This window comes from Micropterus dolomieu, linkage group LG15, assembly GCF_021292245.1.
Source record: "Micropterus dolomieu isolate WLL.071019.BEF.003 ecotype Adirondacks linkage group LG15, ASM2129224v1, whole genome shotgun sequence".
Taxonomy (NCBI): domain Eukaryota; kingdom Metazoa; phylum Chordata; class Actinopteri; order Centrarchiformes; family Centrarchidae; genus Micropterus; species Micropterus dolomieu.
This window is the reverse complement of record NC_060164.1, coordinates 23,887,358-23,914,633: the sequence shown is the minus strand read 5'-3', so window position 1 is coordinate 23,914,633 and position 27,276 is coordinate 23,887,358. Positions and strand designations below refer to the sequence as shown.

The window sequence follows — 27,276 nt, the reverse complement described above, 5'->3', positions numbered from 1 at the left end:
ACCACCAACCACAATCTTGATCAGTTTATCAAACAAACAAAGCAGGCCCCATCCCCGCTATTTGTCAAGGACAAATAACCACTTGTACAGGGGATTTGGTTGCAAAAAAAGCTACTTTTGTAAACCACTCAGGAGGCGGATGTATAGCTGCTCTTTTATTTTTATAATTTTGTTTAAAATATGATCACTGCATTAAAGCTCAAAAAAGGATGGTTTGCACTCAGAAAAGTCTCCATTCTAAAAATAAAAAGTTTTTCAGGTAATTTATTTTTATTTTCTATACATTTTCCCTACAAAATCACCACAATAATTCTAGGATGCTAATTCTTTTCAAATAGAGCAATTGAAGTCATATCAAGAAAATTCTTGTATTTTTTTCATCGCAATATATATCGCAGAAAAGAAAAATCATTTTTTCCCAGTATCAGCCCTACAAATTAGCCAGTGATTAGAAAAGTCATTAAGAAAATATTTTAATCAATCTATTTTAGTAAACTGCTCACCTTTAGGGAGTAAGGCCACCTTAAGCGGTTCTGACTACAAAGGGAGGACAGACCTAACGTTATTTGACAAAATATAATATTTCAATGGCAAACTATTACTACTTCATAGGAGTGTGTGTGTATCTGTGTGTGCGAGAGAAACAGCCTTGCTCCGCCCAGAACAATACCACAGCGTCAGCGTAGAAAGGAGAAGTCGGTCCAGTCTTCAGCGGTCGACGCAGTGAAAACAGCGGCAGGTCACTGCGAAAAGACGACGTTTGTCCGCCGAAAAAGACGAATGGATTTATTAACTCTACCGCGGTTGTTGTAGTGACTTTCAGCAGACGAAGACGGCTGGATACAAGTGAGTTTAACGCTACTTTTGTGTGTTTCAGGAGTTTACCGGAGTCGCTACATTCATATCGCTGCCGACCATCTAACCGCTATGCTTAGTGACTGCATGAAAGAGTGTGAGACTACATTTAGGATTACCTACATAGCCTATTCGTTTAAGGAACAGGGCTATGTTGTTATTACGAGCTTTGTGTAGGCTACTTTCATTAGGAAGATTACTCAGAAAAGTAAACAGAACTCAATAATAAGTACGACAGAAAACTTCCACGGGGAAAACACGATGTTATTAGCAATATTAAAGCAGTAACACTGAAGAGACAGCATTATCCTAACCTATGGACTGAAATGTGAGTGGTTGAAATTGATTACTATCGATTGGAAGTTAATCAACACGTCTGATGATTGATTAATCCTTTAAAGGCATTCATTAAGCCAAAAGACCAGCTGTTTCCAGTTTCTGAAATGCAATGGTTTGCTGATTTTCTGTGTTTTGTGTCATTAAAATTACGTTGTAAATTAAAAGAACATTTAATATCTTTTAAGTTTGGGACAAAACAAGGAGTTTGAAGTCATCACCATGGACATTTTCAACAATATCAGATATGTTTTTGACTAAACAAGACATGATGATGACACAGTTATGGTTTAAAAAAGGAAAAACTCAAGGGAATCGAATTGGTTGCTCGCACAGTCAACACACACACACACACACACACACACACACTGAATGGTTGTGGCAGGAAAGCAGACTAAGGAGATAACAGAGAGAATAAAGTTTGATGAAGTCTGATTTTTTTTTTAACCTGAAGAACTTTCTATTCTTGATTTAGTAGCTTAGCTATTTTCTCCTCTCCTCTTCCTCAGTATATCCCTCCTAGTTTCTCTCCCTGATGCCCTCCAACATAGACGTTTTTAATCACATGAGCCACATTTTCCAGAGTTGCTGCACAGATGTGTGTGTGTGTGTGTGTGTGTCAGCTCTGTAGCCCTGCTAAGTTTAAACAGAAAAGTCCAAACCACACTTTGGATGAGTAGCCCTCATCCATTCAAGGGTGAGTTTCTGTCTTGAAATGTAAATAAAAATTGGGCTAAATTATGACCAGTCAGTGAACATCATGAAACAAATGACAACAAAAGAGCTTTTATTTTAGAAACCTGTCAAATAAGCTTGTTTTGCAGTTATGCCGAACTGATTCACTTTTTTGGTAGCGTGGCTGTTCTCAAACCATGGATATATTATGTTGGATTCATATGCGGTTGCATTTATAGCTTTCTGTTCTGTACACCAGGTTGTTGTCATCATAATGATTCCATTATTTTCCTGTGTCTCTCAGATGCAGCTAATCTGTTTACTCTGCATCTAGTCCCTGCCCTGCATGGGAAATAGCTTGTGATGCAAGAAGCCCAAAACACAACAGTACGAGTGTTAAAATGTTTGTGTGTATTTGTGAGTGACTGCAAGACAGGTTATTAGGGAATAGCGTGTTTGGTGGTTGTGCTTTTCGTAGATCCATTTTGCAGTTTCAAGTTGCTATGGTAGAGATGGAATAGATGGAGGTGTTGGGTATCTTTTTAATTTATTTTTTACTTGAATGATCCCAGAGCACAAACAATAGCGACTGTCCAGCCAGTGCTCTGCATAAATAGCAAATTATTTCTGCACACCATGTGTGGAGTGTTTACTTTAGGACATGCTGATGTTCTCCTGTAGCTCAGCGACACTCAGTGAGCAGGCACAAGCTCCATTTATCTTCCCAAGGACACTTTGACCGTTACGCAACGTGCATTCACCTGATGATTAAATCAAACCTGTAACCTTTTTTAACATAGAGGGCATTTTCTCTACCCACTCTCATGTATTCATCTCACCTTATGCACCCCTCCTCATTACTATTCCAGGCATTCCTAAAAGTTTATGGGGATGTGGATGAGGGATGAGTAAAAATGGTTATTTACATGAATTTCTCCCTAGAACATTAATGTGTCCTCAAATCTCAAAAGGAGATTGACTCTTAATTTGCTGTATAGCAGAAAACAGGCTGCTTCAGTTGCAGCTTTTGTTTTAAGCTCAAGGGCCTTTCTGTAGTACCACACTGTAGAGAGACTTCAGAGTTAAAAAAATAATAATTCCTTACACATTTAATGAGCATTCAAAGGCATCACTTACTAAAGAAATGTGGCTTTCTAAAGTGTTGAATAAAGTACTGAATCTGCTACAAGAGCGCAGCGATTCCCTCTGATTTCAAGGTCAGTCATTTTAGCGCATCCCAAATGGGAAATCTAGAGACAGCTAGGGCAGCAGCTAATTATGGGAACCTCTAATCAGGTCTGTACAACCACAATGTCATCATTCATGTTGGCGTAGGAACCTGGTCTCTCCTGAGCCCCTCATAGTACTGGTTTACAATGCATCCACCGACTAACCAGGAGTCGCCCAAAGGTTACAGTAAAGGACATCACAAACGGGCAGCTTGACTATGAAGAATGTACTACTGAGATAATGCATGCAGTTGCTGTGTGCAGCTTCGATAGTCAAGAAGTAGTTGCACTACATGTGCTTACTGTATGGTAAACCACAATGGATCATTTCAGTTTCAAAACGTGTTCAATACAGCCTGAAACTAATGTCTTTGGATGCACATTTGACAGAGCAAGGCTCAAAGTTCTCCCCTTGCTTAAAGCTTTTGTGCTGAACACGTCTTGGACGTAGGGATGTCACGAGAACCAGTACTTTGGTGCCAAGTTCATAGCAAAGTTCTGAAAATGCATTGATACTCGTTTTGCAAGCTATTGAAGGTACCAGGGGTCTAACACGTGGAAGAGCGTGCGAAAAGTGCAGCTGCAGTAACAGCTCTACCTCAACTCGCCAAATAGAAAAGAGAATGGAAACCAGGGTGAAGTTCGTTTTGCGGCTGGGTTTTTTTTCTTTTTTCTTTTGGTCACCTATGATGATGCAGTTTGCAGCACTATGAACTGAATGTCTGTCCAACGTGCCTAAAAGCAGAGTTACGGACCGTCTCAAAAGCGCAATACCATCCATTTCAGTCATTAATGACTTTTTTGTTTTTCAATATAAAAATCTAAAACCACTGCCAATGAATATGGCAACCACCCTTAAAAATTTCATACTTGTGAGTGTGCAGAGAAAATTTCATTAATTAACTATGCACAGTGCAACGTTTTAATTTCAACAGTTTGTTCATGTATGAATACTGTATACTGACGTCAAACCACCTCTCATCTGTCCTTGACATCCCCTCACAACTTTCACAGCTGTTAGTTGTTTTTAATGTTCAAATGTTTTTACTCAGAGTGTATGCTGAAGTACATTTTAATAAAGTTGCGTTTGTGAATGCTGCTCTATTTGCACATACATTTGTCCTGTACAGCAACTACAAGGCCAACGTGCGCTTGTTTACACCGCTGGAATGGAAGGAAATACGGTCGTTTTTTAACAATTTTTTAGTTTTTTAATCAGCTTTTTTTCTTACTTTATCAAATAGAAAATACAAAAGAACACACTTTATTGTCCCCGATTGGAAATTTGTCTTTGTCACAGTGCTAAAATCTGTTGCTTCATAACACAAACATGTACTAAAGAAACCATCAGAAAACCTAAAATCAAAAGTTCTGTCGAACATGGTATTAATTACAATACCTACATCTGTGAACATGACTTCCACATGTCTTATAAAAGTTACTTAAAATACAATTTTTAAATGTTTCACAACAGGAGATCTTCAAATGGGTAAATAATATTTACCCAGCAGAATCAAATTGTTTTACAAGATATGTATTATATCAATATTTAGATACACTGCAAGAGGACCTTGAACTATATGTGAAAACAAGAGCTGATGTTAGATTTGATTTTAAAAGACTTGCTGTCTGTTATTGTGTAAATTAACACATTCGCTTGTATGTTGTATTTGATTTAACTGGAACAGGGTACCTTTTTGTTTTTTTTCATTTTCTTTTTTGTTTTTACTAAAAAATGCTTTAACATGATAATTGTCATTTTCATCAATCATGTTATTACTCTTAAACTTAACTAAAACTCTTAGAATAACATTGCATGTAAAAAGTGTTTTTGTTTGAGACACTTGAAAGCACAGAATGCACATGATCAGGATGGTACCACCTCTGCCCCATTTTGAGCCAGGAAAAACCCAAATGTTTTTATGAGGCTTATTCTGAATTTCACTCTCCTCTTCTTACCCCATCCATTAACGGCTCTTCTGGCTAAAGTGTCCTATGTTTTTTACCCATAGAGCGTTCAGAAATCAGGAGTGCCTACTTTGATAGATGTCAGTTTGGACACTGATCCCCAAACTCACTATATCTCAGAAGCCACAATACACAAAACAAAACAGGAGTTCTTTATTGACTTATGCATCCAAATTTCATCCAACCCTCAAAAGAAAGCCAGTTTGTTTCTTTTTTTATTTAAATCACTAATAATGTGTATAAGGAGTCTAAACCCAAATATGTATTACCATAAGTCAGCAGCAGTTGCTGCTATTAAAGTGCTTGGCTGCCACTGTTCCAAGATCCATTAAAACCAGCTTAGAGATATATTGCTGCATGGACACAAGTACTCCATAATGTTAAAGTCATCTTGCCGATGGCAAATGGCAGATACATCAGTAGGTTTAAACTCTTTTATATGCATTAATGGAAAAAATTGAGATCAGTTATGTTAGTGGTGCCTTGCATGTATTCAGCACACTGAGCAAACTAAAGTCAACAATTGTAAGTGAAGCGCATTCACTGACGGTATTAGAAGCCCTTTTTCAGACACATGTGCTGGCCTAGATTGACTCTGTACGTCAGCTCACCGCAGCAGAGAGATGCATCTATATTACAACAGGCCTACCTGTGTATAGCTTAGCCCGGCCCTTGGTCAAGCAGTGAAGACTCGACAGACATGCAGCCGATGAAGTCCATTTGACGTCACCACAACCTGCTTGGAGGCTGTAGGGCACTCTTTAAAATGGTCGCAAGATGAGTGTCATTGTGCCAGTGGAAAAGCCCTATGATACAGTGACACATCGATTGTGTTTGCTCTGTTTTCCAGCACACTTTAAGGTTAAAGTGTTGACGCTTTGCGTAACAGAGATCCTGCTGCATTTTCATAAAAGGTGGGCACTGTGTATGAAAAGTCCTACACTATTCACTCATTTTGGATGTGAACACCATTAAAGCTGGCGGTCAGCACTTAAACATCTCATGGATTAAGTTACAATTACAATGTGCTGACAGAGACTCAAAACACATGTCAACATGTCATTGTATTTTTTGCACCATATAAATTTTTAAATGTCATGAGTATGCAGATTTCACTCTCTCCTGTTTGCATATGAAAATACCCACTTGTGGTGTGTTGTTCTTTCCAGTACACCATCAGGATAAGTAGGACTAATATGTACTGCAGCAGTAGATTAGCTTTGGGAGTAGGAACATTTGATGAGGGAGCACTGAAAGAACATACGGTCTCCTGCAGGACTGCAATTTTGTACAGTTAGTCCATTTCCACTGGAGGAATATAACGACCTGTAACTTAACGTGTAGCTTTTGTCACCAGTTCCCACTTTTGTTTGCACTGTTCCTGGTAATACATTTCATAACTGTTCAGGAAGTTGTACTCTCATACAAGGAAGTACGGTAGTACATGGAAATGTGATTGAATTTATATGCAATATTATAATTCAAAATATTCAGCGTATGGATTTTTTGCCTTGTTATGCTCACCATAAGCTGTAGATTGCACAGCGTTGGGGAGCATGGAACCACCTGAACTACATTTCCCAGGAACGTTTAGTTAATATTGGTATGTTGTAACTTGCCTCGCCTTGATATTAAATATGTTGGGCTCCAGGTTTTGGGCCATCAAATGGAAACATGCCTAGTGACAACCGAAATCAGTCAACCATTTGTTTGGAAGCGGGTGGTTTTGTCCTCCCTTTTTCTGTTAATTGTCTGGCAGAGATGCAGCCTTCAGTGCTTGAGCAACCAGATGTCACTGTTAGGAGAAAGACTACACTATACACACAAACGCACAAGGATACAACAAAGTCAGCAAGCAACTAGGTTGCCACCCAGCAATTTTACAAGCACATTGCCTCACTGAAACTTTGCTGTGTGATTATGCAACCTGTGAAGTCTTGCTGACATACAGTAGGCTACGTTCAGACTGCATGCCAAAGTGAGCCAAATCCGAATTATTTGTTTTATTTTTTTTGCCCATATGTGACCCAGATTTAATCTTTTTATGACTGTGTGAACAAGCAAAGTCACATGAAATCTGATCTTTTTCAGTTCGGATTTGGGCCACTTTCATATGTGGTCCAAATCCGATACAGATGGGATCTTTTTCAATGCGAACTGAGTCGGAATTGATGCGACTTTGACGTCACTCTAGAGCAGCTGTTTCCCCGCCAGATGGAGCCTTATTAAACGTGGCTCTCTTCCTCCTTTACCTTGCTATCATCTGCTCACAAATTCCCTGTCTTACGCTTGAAATAGACCTCAAGCGCTCATCTGAGTTATGTGCGTGCTACTTGTCCATGCGGACAAAGTCGAGAGAGAGGTAGTGAGTTGTGGAGCAGTTGCGTTGTACAGCCCCAGACACCGTAATGGAAAGGATAGAAAGTTGTGAACACTTGTCATAATTCGGGAGAAATTTGAGAGGACAATGAAATACGGAAATCTTGTGAAAATTAGGGGGTAAGTAGGAGCTAACCAGAGTTAACCCCTGTGTAACGTTGTTATTCTTCTGCGCATGCAGGTCACTTTCAGGCTGATGTGGGCCACATTTAATCAATAATGTGAACTGTCAAACAAAAAAATCGTATCTGGGGAAAAGAAAGGAGTTGAGCATTAAGGCCTGCAGTCTGAACGTAGCCATTATGACAAAAAAAGAGGTAGTAGAAAGTTAAATTGTGAAACACATTTGCCGAACAGAAAGAAGCACTTATTGCTTGTGCCAGAGATTAGGACAGGTCATGTTCTGTTAGTAGACTGAAACCTTGTTTGAAATCATTGTCTGCGCTCTTCCTCTCTCTCTGCCCAGTACCCTCTTCCTGTCCTCAGTTCCTGAGGATGTGTGATATACTTACGTGTTTATAAGGTCATAATCTAGAAGTCAAACCACATGTACCGGTTTTTTGATGTTTGCACAGGAACCAATCAGACTTCCTTAGTTTGTTCCTAAATGGCTCTTCATTTATAGTATTTGCAGGCAGCTTGAGGTCATGAGCTTTATTTCTAGTAAGAGTTGCACAGAAGAGGCTTGAATATCGTAAGGTTATCCAAGGCTTCAGCTTCATTAGGTGTGAGTTATGGTGACTCTCTACTTTACTTAATTACACACACGCGAAATATTATAATGTGATTATTTTAATGTGATTTTTGATTTTAGTTGAGATTAAGTGCAGTTGCAAAATGGCATAGACACTAGCTGCACGTCAGCACTTATCCACCAGTATCCTGTTTTGAAATGTAGTCACATGTGCAGCTCATTGTGTCATAGATAAAGAAAGAAAGTGCACCGTTTGAGGTTGGGTGTGATCCACTCAGTGTTATGACATAAAATAGTGAAATGTAGAGGTTATCATGAATACCAAAGATGAGTAGAACTGACATGGTGCTAAATGTTGTGTACTGCAGAGCTAAATGGCAAAAGTCAACCTGTGGTCTTTATCCATACACATTCTCTCTCTTTTACTTTCAAAATAAACTCATTTCTCTCGGTTTGCTTGTAGTAAGTGCAGTATATTATAGCAATGTGGTTTATCTGGGGTGTTGTCAAATACTCCATTAGCATTAGTGGGATTATTACTGTCATTAGGTTACAATATTTTCCACTGAAAGGCTGAACACCCACATCCACAACAGCTGTAGTGAGGCTTTTTTCCGTGCATGATTCGTTATTTCATCATTTAATTTAAAATGAAATCGGAAAAAAACAAAAAACCAAGTCGTTTTTCTGTTTCAAAATGGAAAAATATTGATTTGGACATTTAATGAGTCTGATTTGTGTGCCTTTTGTGGGTTACACTTGATAAACCTGCAGCAGATAGGCCTACACTTGGGCGATGGCGGTGCCTGATTAAATGTAATTAAGATGAGCTTGGACATCTACATAAGTGGGTTTTTAGTGTGAAAAACAGGACAATATTATATAGCTGCAGTACCGGAGGCTGCTATTGGCTCAACGGTTTTTAAGATTTCTTCAGTTTAAAATTAATTCCCTGATAGTTGTCAGTACATCCAGTGGTGGGCCTACACAGCTGTATATTAATGAATCATAAAGGGATTAAAGGGTTCGGGTAATTTTCGTTCAACCTCTCTTGGCTACACTGTTTCCACCTGACCTTTATTTTCTGAGATGGAAGAATTTAGAAAGTTGCGCGGTGCTGCGAAGAGCATCAGCTCTAGTAACACATGGATTAGGAGTGTCGGACTTCATCCAGCCAGAGGGGACGAGCACTGACCATCCAGTTGGCCGGTTCCGCTGGCAACACAATTCATAGGTCTACCGCCGGAGAGGGAGCGGGCACTAGAGCGTACAGGGTGAGAGAGAGGTCGTCGCGGGAGCAACCCGGTGTGCTGCGGACAGTCGGTGATCCTAGCGTTGTAGTCAAGACCGCCCAAACCGAGACCAAGTCAAGACCAAGACTTTTAGGGGCTGAGAGCAGTCGAGACCAAGACCGAGGGAGGGCAAGACCGAATCAAGACCAAGACCAGTTCCCTGCATTGCATGGCACGCAATAAAATGTGGAACAAGATCATAGGTACTTCTCAAAGTAATCTGAAAGATACATTTTCCCATTAAAACACCCACATACAAACACTAAGAGCTGAAATCAACGTAAGCATTGCGGGGAGGGGTGACAGTCGTTAACGGGAACAACACATGTTTAATTAGGGTTACTGGTTGCATTTGAAGCAATAAGTTATACTTCCAGTAAGTTAGGATGTTAACAAATCACACAATGCAAAAGCAATTTGATATTCCCAAAGTTATGGTCTTGACTGGTCTTGAAATAAAATCCCAATTCCTCAATGTCCGTCAAAAACTGGTCTTAAGACCAAGACCGGACCCGAGTACTACAACACTAGGTGATCCCTCTGGCTGGATGAAGCCCGCTACTGATTTACACATGATCCATGATGATAGGCTACAGAAAAATTGAAATGACTGGCAAAAATAGCATATTGTGTACAGCATATATTTTAGAGAACCCCCAAAATGTTACAGATCAGATTTTCGGGGGAGCTCTTGCTCTTATTAAGTAGTTCGTACCCTGGCCATAGCCTGGCCCAGCTTCCTTGATGCTGACGTAGGCTACTTAGCCTAATCTAAAAATTGGAGAATTTTGAGTGCTTGAGTGGCTCCTCCAGCTTGACGTGATCTTGCAAAACAAGTATATTCTCATAGCTTATATCTTTTATTCGTATGTGGTTATAATAGACCTGTAGTGCTCACTTCTAAAATCCTATTCGCCATTGTTGATATGAGATGCAACTTGAAAAGAAATAGCCTTAACCTATAGGCTTTAAAATAAAATAAAATAAATAGATTAAATATGTAGGCCTAATATTGACTTTTTGTTTCACACTGGCCACGAACCCCGGTCTCCTGGTTAAAAGTCTGGGTTCTGGCACTCCATTCACCCCAACCACGACTTTACTCAGTCTTTTCTGTTAATGTCATATACCTGCCTTTACCGTCACAAACTGACTACAGGGCTTCCCCCACTACCTTGAACTATGACGCTATAGGGATCCCCAGTGCGTTACAAACGCCGACAGGCCTTGACCATGCCGCATGTGACGAGTGGGGGAGTGAGGACGGGTTGTAGGGATTCAACACCGGTCAAAGAGAGAACAAAACGCAGCTCCTTTGTTTTCAGTTTTGGTTTTAAAATGGAAAAACCAAAAAACAACTTGGTTTTGGTTGATTTGGTTTTGAAACGAAATAATGAAAGAACGAACCATACACGGATTCTTCTTTAACATTATAATTTGGATTTCTTAAGATTAGATTTCATTTTTACTAGTTGTGCTATTTCTCAGAAGGAGTTTGCTGTGGTGATCAGGTGCTACACGTAGACAGACGTTCAGTTGACATAAATAAATGTAGAAATATATAAATATGGAATAAACAAATGTAAGTTATATAAGAATAATAAAAGAATATAGAAAAATAATACAACTATTTACAGAGAACAATGTGCCAGATATTTACATGTGCATTACTCCGGTTTGTGCTATGTAGACGTATTGCAACGGAAGAGAATATTGTGTTCATAAATATATAAATTGACAATGTAAAAATATGAAAACAATTAACAATAAATATGTGCAATGTGCCAGGTTTGTGCATGTTATGAAATTAAGTAAAATTTAGACATGCAGAGACATTTGCATTATTTGCAAGAGGGTTGTCAGTGGGGGACCTGGGCCTTGTTGATGAGTATAGCTGCAGACGGGAAGAAGCAGTTTTTGTGGCAAGAGGTTTTGGTCCTGATGGGCCGCAGCCTCCTGCCAGAGGGGAGAGTCAGAAACAGTTTGTGTATAGGGTGGAAGGTCAGCTAAAATCTTTCCTGCTCGCCTCAGAGTCTTGGAGATGGAAGATTGCAGCCAATCACCTTCACTGCAGAGCGAATGATACGCTGCAAACTGCCCTTGTGCCTGGCAGTGGCTGCAGCATACCAGATGGTGATGGAGGAGGTGAGGATGGACTCATTGGCAGAGTAGAAGTGCACCATCATGGTCTTTGGCAGGCTGAACTTCTTCAGCTGCCGCAGGAAGTACATCCTCTGCTGGGCTTTCTTGGTGAGGGAGGTGATGTTCAGCTCCACTTGAGGTCCTGGGAGATGATGGTGCCCAGGAAGGAGTCCACGGTGGTGACTGGGGAGTCACACAGGATGATGGGGCTGGGCTGTTTCTGAAGTCCACGACCATCTCCACTATCTTCAGAGTGTCGAGCTCTAGACTGTTCTGGCTGCACCAGGTCAGCAGGTGGTCGATCTCCCACCTGTAGTCAGACTCCTCCCCACCGGAGATGAGCCAAATGAGGGTGGTGTCATCCGCAGACCTCAGGAGCTTGACAAACTGGTGACTGCAGGTGCAACTGTTGGTGTACAGGGAGAAGAGAAGGGGGGAAAGAACACAGCCTTGAGGGGAACCGGTGCTGATGGTCATAGAATCAGAGACATGTTTTCTCAGCTTCACGTGCTGCTTCCTGTCCTGATGATGGTGGAGGCGTTGAAGCAGGCTGGCACCTGGCATGTCTCCAGTGAGGTGTTAAAAATGTCTGTGAACACCAGAGACAGCTGATCAACACAGTGCTTGAGAATAAATCGTACTTCTCCTTTCAACCTTTCTGGGTAGCGACTATAACTATTACAAGTGCCCCAAAAACAGCGTTTGACCATATCTTAGAAAGATACAGCCAAAAAAAAGGTAGAAAACGACTCTTTTTGCATTAGTCAATGGAGCGCATCCATGAAAGTGTTGGACCTAAGTTAGAGCGGAGTCCTATACTGCGCTGTGATTGGCCAGCTGCGTATTCGGGGCGTGGCTTAGTGAAGGGTCAATTGCTTGTGAACACGTTTGCCATATCAAGCTCATCTGTATATGCATGTTTAAAGGTAACTTTACCGAAAATTGCAAAGCAAGTCTGCCTAATACAGTAGAGGAGAGTTTTGTAAAGAGCAGGAACAGTGACCTGGTTACCGAGGAGAATCAGTCTGTGGACACTTTTACTATTTTCAACAATCACTGGTACAACAACAATAGTTCTTAATAAGGGGCCACCTGATGACCGTGATAGGCTACGTCATTAATAAGCCGACGTGCAGCTCAGCTGCTGCCGTGATGACTGATCATGGGAGGGGGTTTTACAGTCACGATGCAGGCTCAACGTCGTGATGTCTGTCAGCCATCGCCGATGGATGATGGCATCGTCTATCGGCCCAACCCTAATGCACTGTATGTCTTTGCTCATCAGGTCACACAATGAGTCATGTGTCAGGAGTAAACTTTGGCATGTTTGTGTAATGCATTAACTGAGCATTGACACAGACACACATACACCCTCATCTCATCACCCACGTTGAGTGCGAGTGAACGACTCACGCCATGGAGAGAGCTGACCTTTAGCACACTGAGTCGGAGTGACAAGTATTTGTTGCTAATTAGAAATACCATTCATTTTTATGGGGGGGGGGGGTATTGTGAGCTGATGCAGGGTTACATTATTTCACCACTATTTTTAACTTTAAAGGTCCACCGTTTATTTATAAGATTCAGTTCAGCAGGATGGCCTGAGTTGTTTTGGCTACACCATCCTTCAGCCAGGGAATCCAGGTTCGTAATGTTGTAATCAGTCACTCGAGTGCTGAATGCTGCTGGTGTCACTGAGCAGGACACATCAGCTGTAGGGACACTGAGTCAGTGTTAATCTTGCCAAACCCTGTTGTGGGTGTCTTGTAGTTTGCTGACTAAAAAGGGTAAAACCACCAGAACCAGTTTTAAAAACCAACAAGCCCACATGTCTGTGACTAACTGTAAATATCAAGTAGGACCGTTTGTAAATACTGTTGTTCACTGTCGATATTTGGTGGGCAGACTCCAACTCAGACACCTCTCTCTCTGTTACAGCCCTCGGGCTATTTATGGTGCTCTCTCTTCGCACCGTGTCACTATTAGGCCCACATTCCCTCATGCCGTACATCCTCTTGTATTCTCCTGACCTGGGTCAAGTAGTGCTCAAAATTATCCCTTTGGTAGTTGTAATCTACAGAGTGGCAGGATGAGCTGTCTGCAACAAATTACAACACAGGGACAAGGAAAGTTTATTTACATAGCAAGATTCATTCACAAAGGTAATTCAAAGTATTTTACACTATGTATAAAATACATGAAATAGTTTAACCAACAGCAATTAAAAAGTTATAAATAGAGATCTATATGTATCATACTCAAACTAAAACCAAAGTGTTGGTGAACCAGAATAGTAAAACGTCTCATGTTTTCCTGATTGGGATGCAGTAATTGTCTTTCGTCAATAAGGATTCTGCTTTGTTTGTGTAACCAAAGATACCTTTGTATGTATTCATAGGACATATTAATGCCGACAGTATTTTAAGACGAAGCGTTTTTAGCATGGTATGGTTTGCTGGTATGTGCTTTTCTTTCTATTTCTCACTCAGGACGTTATATCGAATTACTACACTGTGTATTTGATCTACTAGTTGAACATGAGAGTTCTACTAGTAGATCAAATACAAAATGGCCCTCCCCCTGTGGACTTGCCTTTATCATTTGTCCCTTTTTTTTCTTGGGCTTGTCTGATTGGTCAGATACCCCCTATCTTAAATCTAACGCCCTCTTTCATTTTGAAAGAGTTGAACTTTGTCCAGAGACCTGATGTGGCCTCAGTGGTGGACATTTGGATTGCTGTACTCTCTCCTTATCTGCTAACACACACACACATAGGGCTTGGGGTTGCAGATGAATGTCAACCCATTTATTATTTTGTGGTACTACTCATTTCTTACCAACCATACTCCACTTGGTTCTTCGATGAAACAATCATAAAACGGGCTCAAAGACCCCACCCATGTCCTCCACCCAGAGTATCATGATCTACCCTCAGGCAGACGTTCAGGGTACCCCAGAGCAGGCTCAACTGCTTTAAGAATGTGTTCATCCCCCTGTCCATTAAAGCCCTAAATGGCAAGTTCAGGCTCGTGCAGGCTACACGACTTTCAGCATTGGCTGATGGCCGTGCTGTTCAGACTACACAACTTGCCTTCTTGTGACGGGAGTCTTGAAGTCATTGTGGCGTTCACACTACGTGACTGATCTGTGACAGGGGGTTGCACACTGTGCGAGCTGAGAGCGGCTGTGTCACAGACGGCTGGTCTCCAAACCACGTTTTGTCAAGAAAACACGTGAAATGGGAAATGACACGAACCTACACACGAAACAGCTGTTGTTTGCTATAAAGATAGAAATGATGAAGACAAAAAATATGTGTGAAAGGATGGATTAGCACACGCAGGTAGCAGGGATTGTCTGAGCTACAGAGAGAGCTGCAGGGTGGAGTAAAAAGTGTTTTGCAGTGAAAAAGTAGCTGCCTGCTCTGCCAGCTGCCTGCTCTCATTGGCTGGATGTTGATGTCGAGTTGGCCGACTTCTCTAGATATTTGACATGCTAGATATCTGGCTGGCATTTGCGATGTGAAATCTAGAGTACACATATTTAGATTAGAGTCAGTGAGACTATATGAATGAGGTAAAGCTTCCCCCTTTCAGGGGGAAATAAAATGGGAGAAAACACAAGAAAAGCAACAGAGGAGAGCTCAATCTCCCACGACGCACAGGCATGCAGTAGATGTCGTGTGTGCAGAATAAAGGATAATCTTTAAGTAAATATTTCAGGCAGTTTGTACATTAACGCTGCACAGTGGAAGGTGATATGTCCTCGTTTCCTGCTAACCCCTCATATCTAACAAGCAGAACCAGTGGTTTAATGATTAACAAAACCCAGTCAAGTTTACAAAGGGGGCTTTCCACATCAGTGTCTTTGGTAAAAGATAAAAAATCTAGTTTAATTAATCAGTGTTGCCAATGTTTGACCCTCACGAATGTATCCACCAAAGACATTGTACAGTTATATGTTGCTTGGCTGGTGTTGATTTAAGATCCCATTTGTTTCCCAAACCACCTGTACTCTTTTACAGTTAGTAGCATGGCCAAATATACAGGGATAATACAAGGGATATTTATATTTGTTTGCAGTCATGTTTAAAATGCATGCTTTACATGGGAGTGTACCAGCACGGTGTGTACCCTGCTCATTTTTTTTACATCTGTATTTGGCTTCAACCCTGTTTACACTGAGCATTAAATTGCATCTTGTTTTTATCTGATCACAAGTGGGCAGTTTAGAAAAATTGTTTGCTTTACAAACTACTTGGACAAGGCGTTCAACTCTGCCCTCGAATAGAGGCATCTGCCCTCCTCTTGTTGTCTTTATTGAACCTATTTGCTTAGCTGTCAGTCAGGACCTTGAATGCACTTAAGTTACCAGGCTCTAGTTGGGTTTCTGTAGATTCTTTTTAACATTGTGTGCATGAGGGATTAGAAACCGGTTTTTCACATCCAGAATCCACTGAGGAAAGCTGATTTCAAGTGTATAAAACATGAGTCTGCTGTGGTAATCCATTAGTAAATTCCCAAACATGTCTTTTACATTTTGTAGTAGAATACAATATGAAACGGTCTCAGCTCTTCTTCCTCCACGTATTTTCTGTATTTCGGTTCCTTTGGACATCTAACATCTGCTCACCTCTCTACAAAGTGCTGTAGATTCATGTTTCGGGAGGTGGTTGGCTAACCATGCTAAAAAACAGGTGAACGTGAAGTTAATCGAAGCGAGCTTGTTGATTCAGTTGAGACAAATGTGAAAAATGTGATCTGATTTATAAAATGACTGAATTTGTTCTCCTGACTCCTGACTGTTCTTCAGTGCTAATTTTTCTTTTGTTCACATTTGTTGCTAGCTTTAAAAAGAAGAGGTGATGGAGAAACAGCTTTTTAGAAAATGTTTATTAACAGACTGGTTTTTGGAGCGCCGTACATCACTAATGTTTGTCTAGTAATTTTCTTCAGGCTCAGCTCCTAACAGCTGTTGACACACCGGTTCTTTGATATGGTTTTTTTTAGGTTCAGCCCTCCTATTCCCCTCCCTGCCCCCCCTGATCTTTTCTCCAATGGCTGCTGTTCCCCCGAGGGCAGGTCTAAGTATGGGGTAAGAGAACTGAGAGGAGACACCGAGACGACACAAGCTGAGGAGTCTCTCTAACCTGCACAGGTAAGATTGCGCAATGTGCACTCGCACCTTCAGAAACACCTGCAGCAGATGATTAGGTGACATGTTCCTTTTTCAAAGAGTGACACACACATACAGAGGTCACATTAAATTTAAAAACACATTTTGGTTTGCAGTGTTTTTTTTGGGATTAATGTGAATAAAACGCCTGAGTCCATGGTGGGGTATTTAAGTTTGTCCAAACAGAACCTTGAGCCTCATTTAGATCTGTTTAACCTCAGTGATACACACACAAAGAAGATGTTGTCTGCTGTCTCACACTCACCCCACCCACACACAGGTCTACTCCTCACCTCACTGAGCCTTTTATCAGTTGAAAACCTCAATGGTCAAACACTGCCTGGCATTGTCCAGTAGAATACTGCCAGATGTAATCAGTGTGCCACAGATCTGTGCTGATCAATGAAACTGAAAACAAACAAAGTCCATCTGGCTGCTGTTGTTGCCAGGATGTAACCTGCGCTGTCAATGAATTGTAAAAATTGTTCAGCATGTTTTAAGGGCCCAACAGGTAGCTTCAAACACTGCCAGGTTAAAGGGTTTATTGTTATTATCGAATTATACTGTTCGATTGTGGGATAATATGTCAAATATTGACCTCAAAATATCATCTCCAGATACATTTTTAAATGCAGTTTATTGGTCAGAAAAATGTATGGCATGGTTTGCTGCAAAATGTTGAGAACTGACTCATGATGCAAAGACAGAACTTCAACCAAAACAAGAAGGTTCACTTCTAATTATTATATACACAGCTTCCATATACATGGTCAGAATCAACTGTAGCTGAAGTTACAGTCCTGGAATAATAAGGATAAGAAAAGATTAATTGACATTCTCCAGTAGATTAACATTTAGTTGTATATTAATCTGTCAACAAAAGAAAAAATTGCCTACTTAAAACACCATTTACACCATGAAACGTCTTTTCAAGTTCCTTCCGGTTGGAACGTGGGTATTTCGTCATGCATGTAGATTACAAATACCTTTTTGTGCAGGCAAGCATTGCATAAAACAGTGTGAGAAACAGGAGGGCTCCTTTTTGTAGAGGAGTACTTTTTATTTACTATCATTAAAGTATCACACAAGGCCTGCATGAGGAGGCTGCTGCATTTGCCTACATTAGTTAAACTAAGCTACATTTTGATAGATTTACATTCTTGATTGAAGTATTTACAATGTATTAGTTTAATATTTGCATCATGCAGCTTTATGTTACAGTGTATAGTTCAGATTTTTTTTAACAAGCTTGTTATGTCACCACTGAACTGTCTGAGTTGCGTGGATTTAATGTGAAAGCAGCCACACCTACATGTATCCTGCGTCTGCTGAATGACTGAAGCTGAGCACATGTGGGCTTGGCTAGTACTTGGACCGGAGAGCTCCTGGGAAAACTAAATTGATGCAGGAAATGGTGTTGGTGGGGGGGCAGTCTTCCCTCTGGTCCCTTCCCTAATAAAAGAAATCCCAGTGCAGTGACAGGGACGCTGCGCTGGAGGAGATGCCGTCCTTCACGTGAAGGCAAAGGACATTTAAAACAAGAACACTCCTCTATACCATGGCCATGGGGGGAAAAAAATCTGATTAGCTGGAAGGTCTTTGTTAAAAGTTGTTCAAATCAGGACAATAATAAGCTGCTCGAAATTCATGCTTTTTGTAGCTTCGCCCATATTTGACTTCAGAACTGATGTTTCCACACACTAATGCTAAACTCGCTAACAGTCTAATGGTTGAACTTGGAGGAGGAGCTCCGCGCAGTCCTTTTGTATTTTCCTGTATCTGATCCCCTTCCTCATACATTATCATTATCTTGCATTACCGCACACATCAGACTGTTAGTCTCCATACAGGAAAAAGTCAGTAATCCAGCCAAAGACGTTCCCCGAAGCAGAGGCACCACTCTCTCCCTCTTCCAGTATTTTGACATTTGTAATACAAACATGCTGCGCGTTCCTGTGTGTAAGCTTTTTGACTCATATGTCCGTGTACAGTGTAAACCACCGCAGCAACAACATGAAAAGATGGAGTTTGCATTTAAATATTGGAGAGAAAACGCAATAAGCTTAATGTGGTTAGGTGTGTGTTTAGCCTCAGACTACTTATGGTTAATAAGATGTCAGGAAGCTTTGGTCTTGTCAACATGTTCTGTAACTTCCTTCTTTAGAGTCCTCCCTCCCCCTTCCTCAACCCACTCACTTCCCAGAAGTGTCCTTGTTTATATGGCGATGGCAGAGGACAAGAAAGCTTAATTATCCATGAGAAAAAGAGAGGGAGACGAGGGGGTCAGAAGAGAAAAGGCTATGTCTGTGCTTGTCTTTGTCAGTAATTTAACACTGACATAATGTATAGGATAATGTATCATCATCCTGTGGGGATGTGACTTGCCTTTCTTACTTCATGTAAATATGAACAACATTTAAGACAAATGAGGAAGGAGAACAAGGGAGTGGAGGACAGAAGAAGACAGGCAGCAGAGGTTGGGGGGGGAGGGAGTAAACAAGGGATAGAGAGGTGGAAAGAGAGCAAACGGGTGCATAAGTGCACAGTTGTTGCTAGGAGGCTGAGAGAGCAACATGATACAGAGGCAGGAAGGATACAGGCAAAGGAAGATAAACCCGCCCAGTTATCCATTTTAACTTATCAGGAAGCGTTTGCTCACCTTTTGAACTGTTTAAGTTACCAATTTACTATCATTGTATTACACATTATTTAAGGATCAGACAGCAAGCACTTTATTTCCTTTTTGTACCTGTATCTTCCCCATCTGTTGCTCTGTCATGTGGTGTTGTATCTGTGTACCTCTCTGTATCCTTTTCTCATCTTTGCATCATGATTCCAATCAGTCAGGTATTTCCAGTGTCTGTGAATCAGTTGGTCCACCTCCACAAGGTTTTGTCGATTAATCTATTAGCTGATTGAAAGATAATTACTCAACAGCTGTTTTGATAATGCATTAATCGTTTGCCATTTTTCATTAAAGAATGCCAAAGGTTCCAGCTACTCAAATGGAGGATTTGCTGCTTATTTTTATTAAATACCAAGAAAGTTGCAGTCCTACACCAGACTGAACTAATTCAGGTATTGGATGGACTGCCATGAAATTTTCTATAGACATTTAAGTACCCCAGTGCATGAAGCCAAATTGCTTTTGAGTGAAATTTGGCATACACATCTCACTCGGGATGAATTGTAAAAACTTAAAAATTATATATAATTATAAAAACCTCTTGCTCCAAAAAACCTCCTGCAAAACTGACATTTCCATCAGCCTCAGCTGTACTTTTTGTGTAGTGCTAATAAGCAAATGCTAGCATGCAAACACACTAAACTGATACAGTAAACATGTTGAACAATGTTATACCTGACCGTAATATCTCTCAGATGCTGAGAGTTTAGGCTTCCAGGGCTCACCCTCTGGCCCGTTGGTTTAGTTTTGCAGCAAAAGCCATTTATGATATATTTTTATCATTATCCAATGTAATTAATTGTTGGTTTCACCATGCTGTTTATACAGAACATGTGTAGTCTGAAGTCTGTTGTTGTTTTATTGTACCTTTTGTTGCATTTGATGCCTCCTCTCTCTCCCATGGTTTCGTGTCTACTGCCAGATTTCTTAATGAAACATTTATTAAAGTAATTTTAGTTATTGTGGATCATTTAAGCCTGCCAAAGCAGAAACCCGAGGCGGAATCAAACTTCCTGAAAGGCTGTATTGTCTGTTCAAACCCACTACTCGTACCTTGTCCTCATTTCTTTTTTTAATTGACGCTGACCAAATAGCCATTGCTTCAACACAGTAACCTAGATGTCTTCATCAGCAAACAAAAGACTCAGAGCAATATCCTGCAGTTGTAGCGCAAATGACAAACACTGGCAGTGATTCCAGGCTAACTAGCTCTGTTACAGGATAATCTTGCCATGTGACTTTAGGTGAACCTTTTTTTATGGTGGACAGTCAAATTGTTTTATTGTATTTATTTTGGACTGTAGCCTGAGCTCCCAGCTTATGTGGGCATGCAGCTAACTGATAACTGCCTGTCTTGTCGGTGCACACACGCCTGTGCATGAACACACAGGTCTGTTGCTTGCTGATTTCAAGATATCAAGACAGTTTATTTATCATTATACAACACAAGGTTGTTCAGCAAAAATACAGTTTGTAGTCCTTTCACGTTCAGAAAAAATACAGTTTGTAGTCCTTTCACGCTACATGAATAGAGAATACAACATATTATTAAATTAATATTATGTGGTAACTAAAACTCTGGATATAAAGACACACACACACACACACACACACACAGAGAACCAGACCATTCTGCAGTGCATTTTTTTAATTTTGTCTTGGGTGAAATGTAAACAACAACAAGAAAGTAGTCTTTAAGTAGCTAAACTTTACTGTGTTTGAGCACCAAGCATCATCAATGTAAAATACAGTCCACCCGCCAAATGCTTGATCCGGGATCTTAATAAGCAGGTCTCTGTAAAGATGTGAGCACAGCAGTCTCTAATTTCCGTTGTTTGTCTCATTTTGTCCAGACCAGACCTTTTTAGTAGCAACCTTACGTCCAAGCTGGGCCAGCACAGCTCCTATCCTGGCTCTCGTTTTGTCTCCTCTGCGCGATTACTGCACCCGCTGTGGTGCCTGGTCCAGTTCATCGGACTGGGTGGATCGTCTAACGTCCTCTGCTCTTTAATCCAAAACCCTGGCTTCTTTTTCCAATGACTGTATATCTGTCATAAGCTACTACACATGGTGGAAATGTGTTTTGGATTTACAAATATTGGATCTCTTTTGTAGTTTCCCCCTGCACCTTCAAATGAAATGCGAGGACTTTTTTCACAGTAATCTTGTGGTTGAAATATCTTCTCCTCAGTTTTTCACCTGTTCCTCCTTCACAAGGAGAAAAGTGGTAAAACTATACTACACGCTTCACCATTGTGCCACTCATAACTGACCTTTAAAAAACGGTCAACACATTCTTGTTTTCCCTGAAATGGAAAGCACATTATCCTTACCCTGAAAAATCAATGGACTGTCCTAGCTTTTAAAAGTCTTCAGTGCATGAAATATCTATAACAGACATGTTTTCTACAGTAGTTAATGTAATTGTAATCCATCACTGGGAATGACAGGGTTGATGTCCCAGTACATAATTACCAGACTTTGAACACCTTCTGTCAAGTAAATAGTAAATTTCAGTAAAATATCAGTCTCCTCGGATGTGGTATTCAAATGCAGCTAGTGAACAAGTGTTTTCCTGTCCTGACCTCCCTGGGGTCCTGAGCAAAATTCTCCTATGGGGCCCTCCTACTTGACTCGGGAGCCATGTAAACTTCTTCTCGTGCCCAGAAGGATGGTCCCTCTTCATCCTCTCATCAAAGTTGTAAACACCTTTGACACAAGAGTGTCCCTGGTTTATATGAGCGGGCCTACGCAACGTGCGTAGTGAGCGTATAGCATGGTCCGTCTCTGTTCCTGTCCCTAACATCTTGATTTCTTTCTCTCCGTGTCTGCTCAGGTGGTGACAGGTGCAGGACGCTGTGATGGCGCTACAGCGGAGGAGGCTGAAGCTTGTGGTGACAGTGATGATGGTCAACCTCTTCATCTTCATCCTCATCTCCCGACACACCAGCCAAGACAAAAACGGGAGTCACAAAGTCAACATCCCCTCCAAACCCTTCTGGACCAAACTGGTTCCCAGCTCTGCTTACTGGAACCGCCAGCAGCAGATTTTGGACATTCAGAACAATCCAGTCCTCTTTGCTAACTACACCGACATGCCTGACTGGCTCAACGAAACCAGTTTAACCTCTGACCCCTGCCAGCCTAACTTCAAGGCTACTACTCAGGTGAAAGACTACAACTCCCTTCCGCAACGCTTCAAGGACTTCCTGCTTTACATGCACTGCCGCTCTTACCCAATCATGGTGGACCAACCTGATATCTGTAAGGATCCTCCGTTCCTGCTCCTGGCTGTCAAATCCCTGGCACCGCACTTCGACCGCCGTCAGGCCATCCGTCAGTCCTGGGGACAGGCGGGTGTTGTAGCCAATCAAACAGTGGTTACTATCTTCCTTCTCGGTACCACCACAGCTGGGGACCACCACCCGGATCTGTCAGAGATGCTGCACTATGAAAGCGACCGCCATAAAGACATCATCCAGTGGGATTACCGCGATTCATTCTTCAACTTGACTGTCAAGGAAGTTCTGTTCCTGGAATGGATCCAGACTCGTTGCTCCGGTGCTCGCTTCATTTTCAAAGGCGACGATGATGTCTTTGTGAACACCTACCGCATCCTGGACTTCCTCAAGGGCCTCTCGGAGCCCAAAGCCAGGGACCTGTTTGTGGGTGACGTGATCACCAACGCGGGGCCACACCGGGACAAGAAGGTCAAATACTTCATCCCAGAGAGCATGTACATCGGGACGTACCTTCCTTATGCAGGAGGGGGCGGGTACCTTTACTCTGGTGACATCGCTGCTCGTCTGCACAATGTGTCGCAACATGTAGCGCTCTACCCGATAGATGATGTCTACACGGGTATGTGTCTTAGGAAGCTAGGGCTGGCCCCCGAAAAGCACAAAGGCTTCAGGACCTTTAATATAGAGCTGAAGTACAGGTCAAACCCCTGCGCCTATAAGAGTTTAATGCTCGTTCACCCGAGGACCCCGCAGGAGATAATCCAGATCTGGGCCTGGCTCAACAGTCCTGACCTGAACTGCCAGTGATGGCTCCGCAGCAGGCAGTTTGGGACCACCTGAAACGGCCCCAGAGAGGAAGACATTTTGAGGTTGTTCCCAAAAGATCGAAGTGACAAATTTTATTTCAAACAGGGTCATGACTTAAAAGTTGACCGCTTTAAATTGAGATATTATTCTTATTGTCACTTGGCGCCTCAGCTTAGAGCAATTAATGCTTTGTACCTCTGAAGATGTGGACGGATTAACTATTTTTCAGAATGGCCACCATAGTATTTTGACTTGATGTCAGACTTCCATAGACGTAAGCTAACTCTGCTTTACTGTCGAACGAGCTTCATCCAAAGTCACCGTGTCTTTCTTTGCGTGCACATATTTATATCACAACTATTTATATGGCCTTTGTAATGCTTTAATACTGTGTCGGCTCCGTGATGGAGTGTCTCAATGCTGTATTATATAAATAAAGAGACTAAGATCTGGCATATGTCCGCCGCAGACACTTTGTTAGGTTGACACTCATGAAAACTCTTGAGTGTCTAAATATTTCATACGTAAATAAAAGGGTGAAGCTCTTGAACTTCACTCTTTAGGAACAAGCGGTGGGTTCCACATGCTGCAGTTTATTGCTGCTAGCTTTAAAAGTGCTTCCTGGTGAACACGTCCTAGTAATTGTTGCTGGAGGCTTAGTTTGTGCTGCTATTCCCATCCACACTTCCTATTTACTTGTGACCTGCTCCATCTCAAACTCAAGTTCCTCTTGCTAAAGACTCAGAGAAACTTGTTCACCATTGTGTTTGTTAATTTATAAACTATCTTGATCAATAAAACGAAAGCTATGGGCTTTAGAGCAACTAAATGATGATGTAAAGGTAAAACAAACACATCATTTAGTTGCTCTAAAACCCATAGCATTCATTTTATTGATCGATAGTCTCCCATAATTTGTGCTGTCTGTCATTGCTTTAACTGGTAAGATATATCATGTTACAACAACACTTCAAATCATTATAGAGCTTTGAAATTGAGTGTTTGGTGGAGTGAATATGCACTTTGCTTTCAGGAAACAGCTGGACAGCTCAGCAGGTCTGGGCTCGGTCTTGACATGGATGGAGAAAACCAAATGCTTTCTAATTGTGCTTCAGGTTTTCGCGTTGCCCATATAAATGTAAAAAAGTGCTTTTTCAGATACAAATGTTAAAACCACCAGAGCTTCTGTCTGAATACTCACTATAACGTGCCTCATGAGTGTCTGCAGCTGTTGTGTGGAGCTGTTAATTGCCGTTAAATGCTGCGTTACTGTGATGTCAGTGAATCTGAGTTGAAGAGGTTTTAAAACACAGGTGGAACGTGGTTGGAGCGTCATGTCTACGTTAACTAAGCTTTTGTTACTTGACAAATTGGCTCTGCAATGTTCACAGATCCTTTTGCAGGCTTCATTTCAAAATGTTACATATCCATGGAGAACATTATGTCTGATTGTCTGAACTCCCTGTTTTGGGATGATGCAGCCACTTATAATGGTGGAATGAAAGTCTTATTATTTAAATGTTACTGCTCTACTCACTACTGTATGGCTTTAGCACAAATGTTGTGTCTTACTTGCTTTATGAGAGAAGTGACACGCAAGTTACACAATGTTCCTTATCAGCTGCATGTGAGACAGATACTTGAGTTTTCAGATTCCCCTTTGCGATATTATATGTCTTACAGAGGAGATGCTCTTTGTTTCCCTTAAACCTCAATAGGATAGGTCACAGAAGTGTGCTACAAGAATGTATATCTTTACCTGGGTTTTGGGTCAATCCACTTTCATTTCATTGATTTCAGTTCAATCTTCAGTATTCATATTCAGAATCTCACTGGACCTAGCTCATGAAGTCTATACTGAAAATGAGTTGCCTAGATGTTGGTTTCAGTCAGATGTTTAGACTCGCCCTGAACCTGGTGGTTCTTTTCATCTGAGAGAAGGGCAAATCCTCCTATGCCTCTGTTAGAGCTCCCCCTACTGGTCAGGATGGTGATCTTTCGGGCAGACACTGTAGTTCCTCATTTATTTTTCACGTCTTAACCATATGTTAATTACCTCTGCTTCTGACACTTAAAATCATCACTTATAACAACTCATATCTCCGTTTTAATGTTTGTGGTTTCTTTTAGCCAACATTGGTGTCAGATAGTTGGGGTTTGCCTCATAGTTTAGACAATCAGTGAGGTTCTTACAGGTTAATTCTGTAACTTTTTGTTATGGGATAACTCCACTGCACAATCATTTTCATGTAGGATTAAACAAACACTAAAAAAAAAAAAGAGACAAGGCATGGTATCTCCTATTCTCTTCTTTTCTTTAGGTCATGTTTCCTCAACAATATTCACTGTGGTTTCCCACTGCTCACATACCAATAATAGGTTGCATTCTGACCTTGGTGCACACAGTTTGTAGCTACTTGAAATGTTTACATACTTAGAAAAGTCATCACTTATTTTTATAATTGTTACTTGGGTATGTTGGATTTGAACCTTTAGCCATCACACTCCTTTAGTTGTGTAATTTTGCTTCAGTTTTTCTTTTCAAGGACCTCTTCCTGTTTAACTTGTCTCAGTAGCCATTGTGTCATTTTCTGAGCTTTCTGAGCTGTAGATGCTGGTGTTTTTCACTGAACAACAGTAAGCCAGTGGGTGAAGAAAACATCATTGCCAAACAGGGGGGAAAATATCAGACAAAATCTAATAAGAGCAAGAAAAAGATATCATGTGATAAATGCACGAGTTGCAAAGTTGCCTAATAAACAAGCATTGTTTCGTTATTATTGTATCTTGTGCATTGAATAAATCAGGATCAAATTTCATTATTTTGTTACCGAGATATTTTTACTGTACATTGCGCCATTAACCCCTTGTTAACATTTATTTCAGAAACCTGTCACTGTCCTATACAACACCTGAATTAGTCAGAGACAATTACCAAGTATGTGCCTGATGTTTGGATGTACTGTATGTACATACAAGATTATTCTTCAACCATGTTAAGCCTGATCACTTTTTTAATACCGAGAATGACTTGATTATATTGTGCTGTTTTTGTAAATCTGTTCTATGCATTTTTGTTGTAATACAAATAAATTATGTGAATAAAGTATAAAGTAATTCGTTATTTTATTTGCATCAGGAGTAGTTCATCAAAAAGTCATTTAACATGTAAAAAATCTGAACACTGTTTTCTGAATATACTTTTTTATAGTTTTACTTTAATAGTTAATTGTTTAATTGTCAAGCAAATGCAGCTTTGAACCATCCACTCACTTCTGCTGTCCAATGTATTTTATAAGCAAAAGCTTCACACATGTGAGAGGGTCATTTTAAAGATAAACTTCATTTTAAAACTAACTAAAATTGAAACATTATTTTGGACTAATAGGAAGAAAAGTACTGCGTTTGTACAGTTCAGCTAGTGTCAGGTAAACTGGACCCTTGTTTTCTATGTGTAAAGTCACGTATTAGCTACTGAACCGGTGATTTTCCAACTTTTTTAGCTTGTGACACCTTAGAATAAAGTTATTGCTACTTGTGATCCCACTTCACATATGGCCTTTGTGTGAATATGAATTGTGAGAAGTTCAGCAAAGGCGGGGTTTTCCTTTTTTGGATTGTTTCATTTAAAGGGTTTTTTTATGTAGTTTTTTTTTAGAGGTTAACATATTCCATTTTTTAAATGAGTAAAATCAGAAAGAAAATTCTCATTGTTCTCTGTGGAAGCCATTGTGCAAAAGCGTGACAGCAAATGTAACGCTAGTGATTAATTACTGGGGAGACATTGGATTGTTAC

At 40.8% G+C, this 27,276-nt stretch overlaps 1 protein-coding gene across 1 annotated transcript; it reads left to right on the top strand.

Moving 5' to 3' along the window:
- The first annotated feature begins 677 nt into the window (after positions 1–677).
- On the top strand, positions 678–26,604 carry b3gnt2b (UDP-GlcNAc:betaGal beta-1,3-N-acetylglucosaminyltransferase 2b). The gene is made up of 3 exons (XM_046070615.1): positions 678–846; positions 16,580–16,727; positions 22,268–26,604. Exon 3 carries the CDS (start codon positions 22,293–22,295, stop codon positions 23,478–23,480), a length of 1,188 nt encoding a protein of 395 aa, XP_045926571.1. The 5' UTR covers positions 678–846; positions 16,580–16,727; positions 22,268–22,292; the 3' UTR covers positions 23,481–26,604.
- The last annotated feature ends 672 nt before the right edge of the window (positions 26,605–27,276 follow it).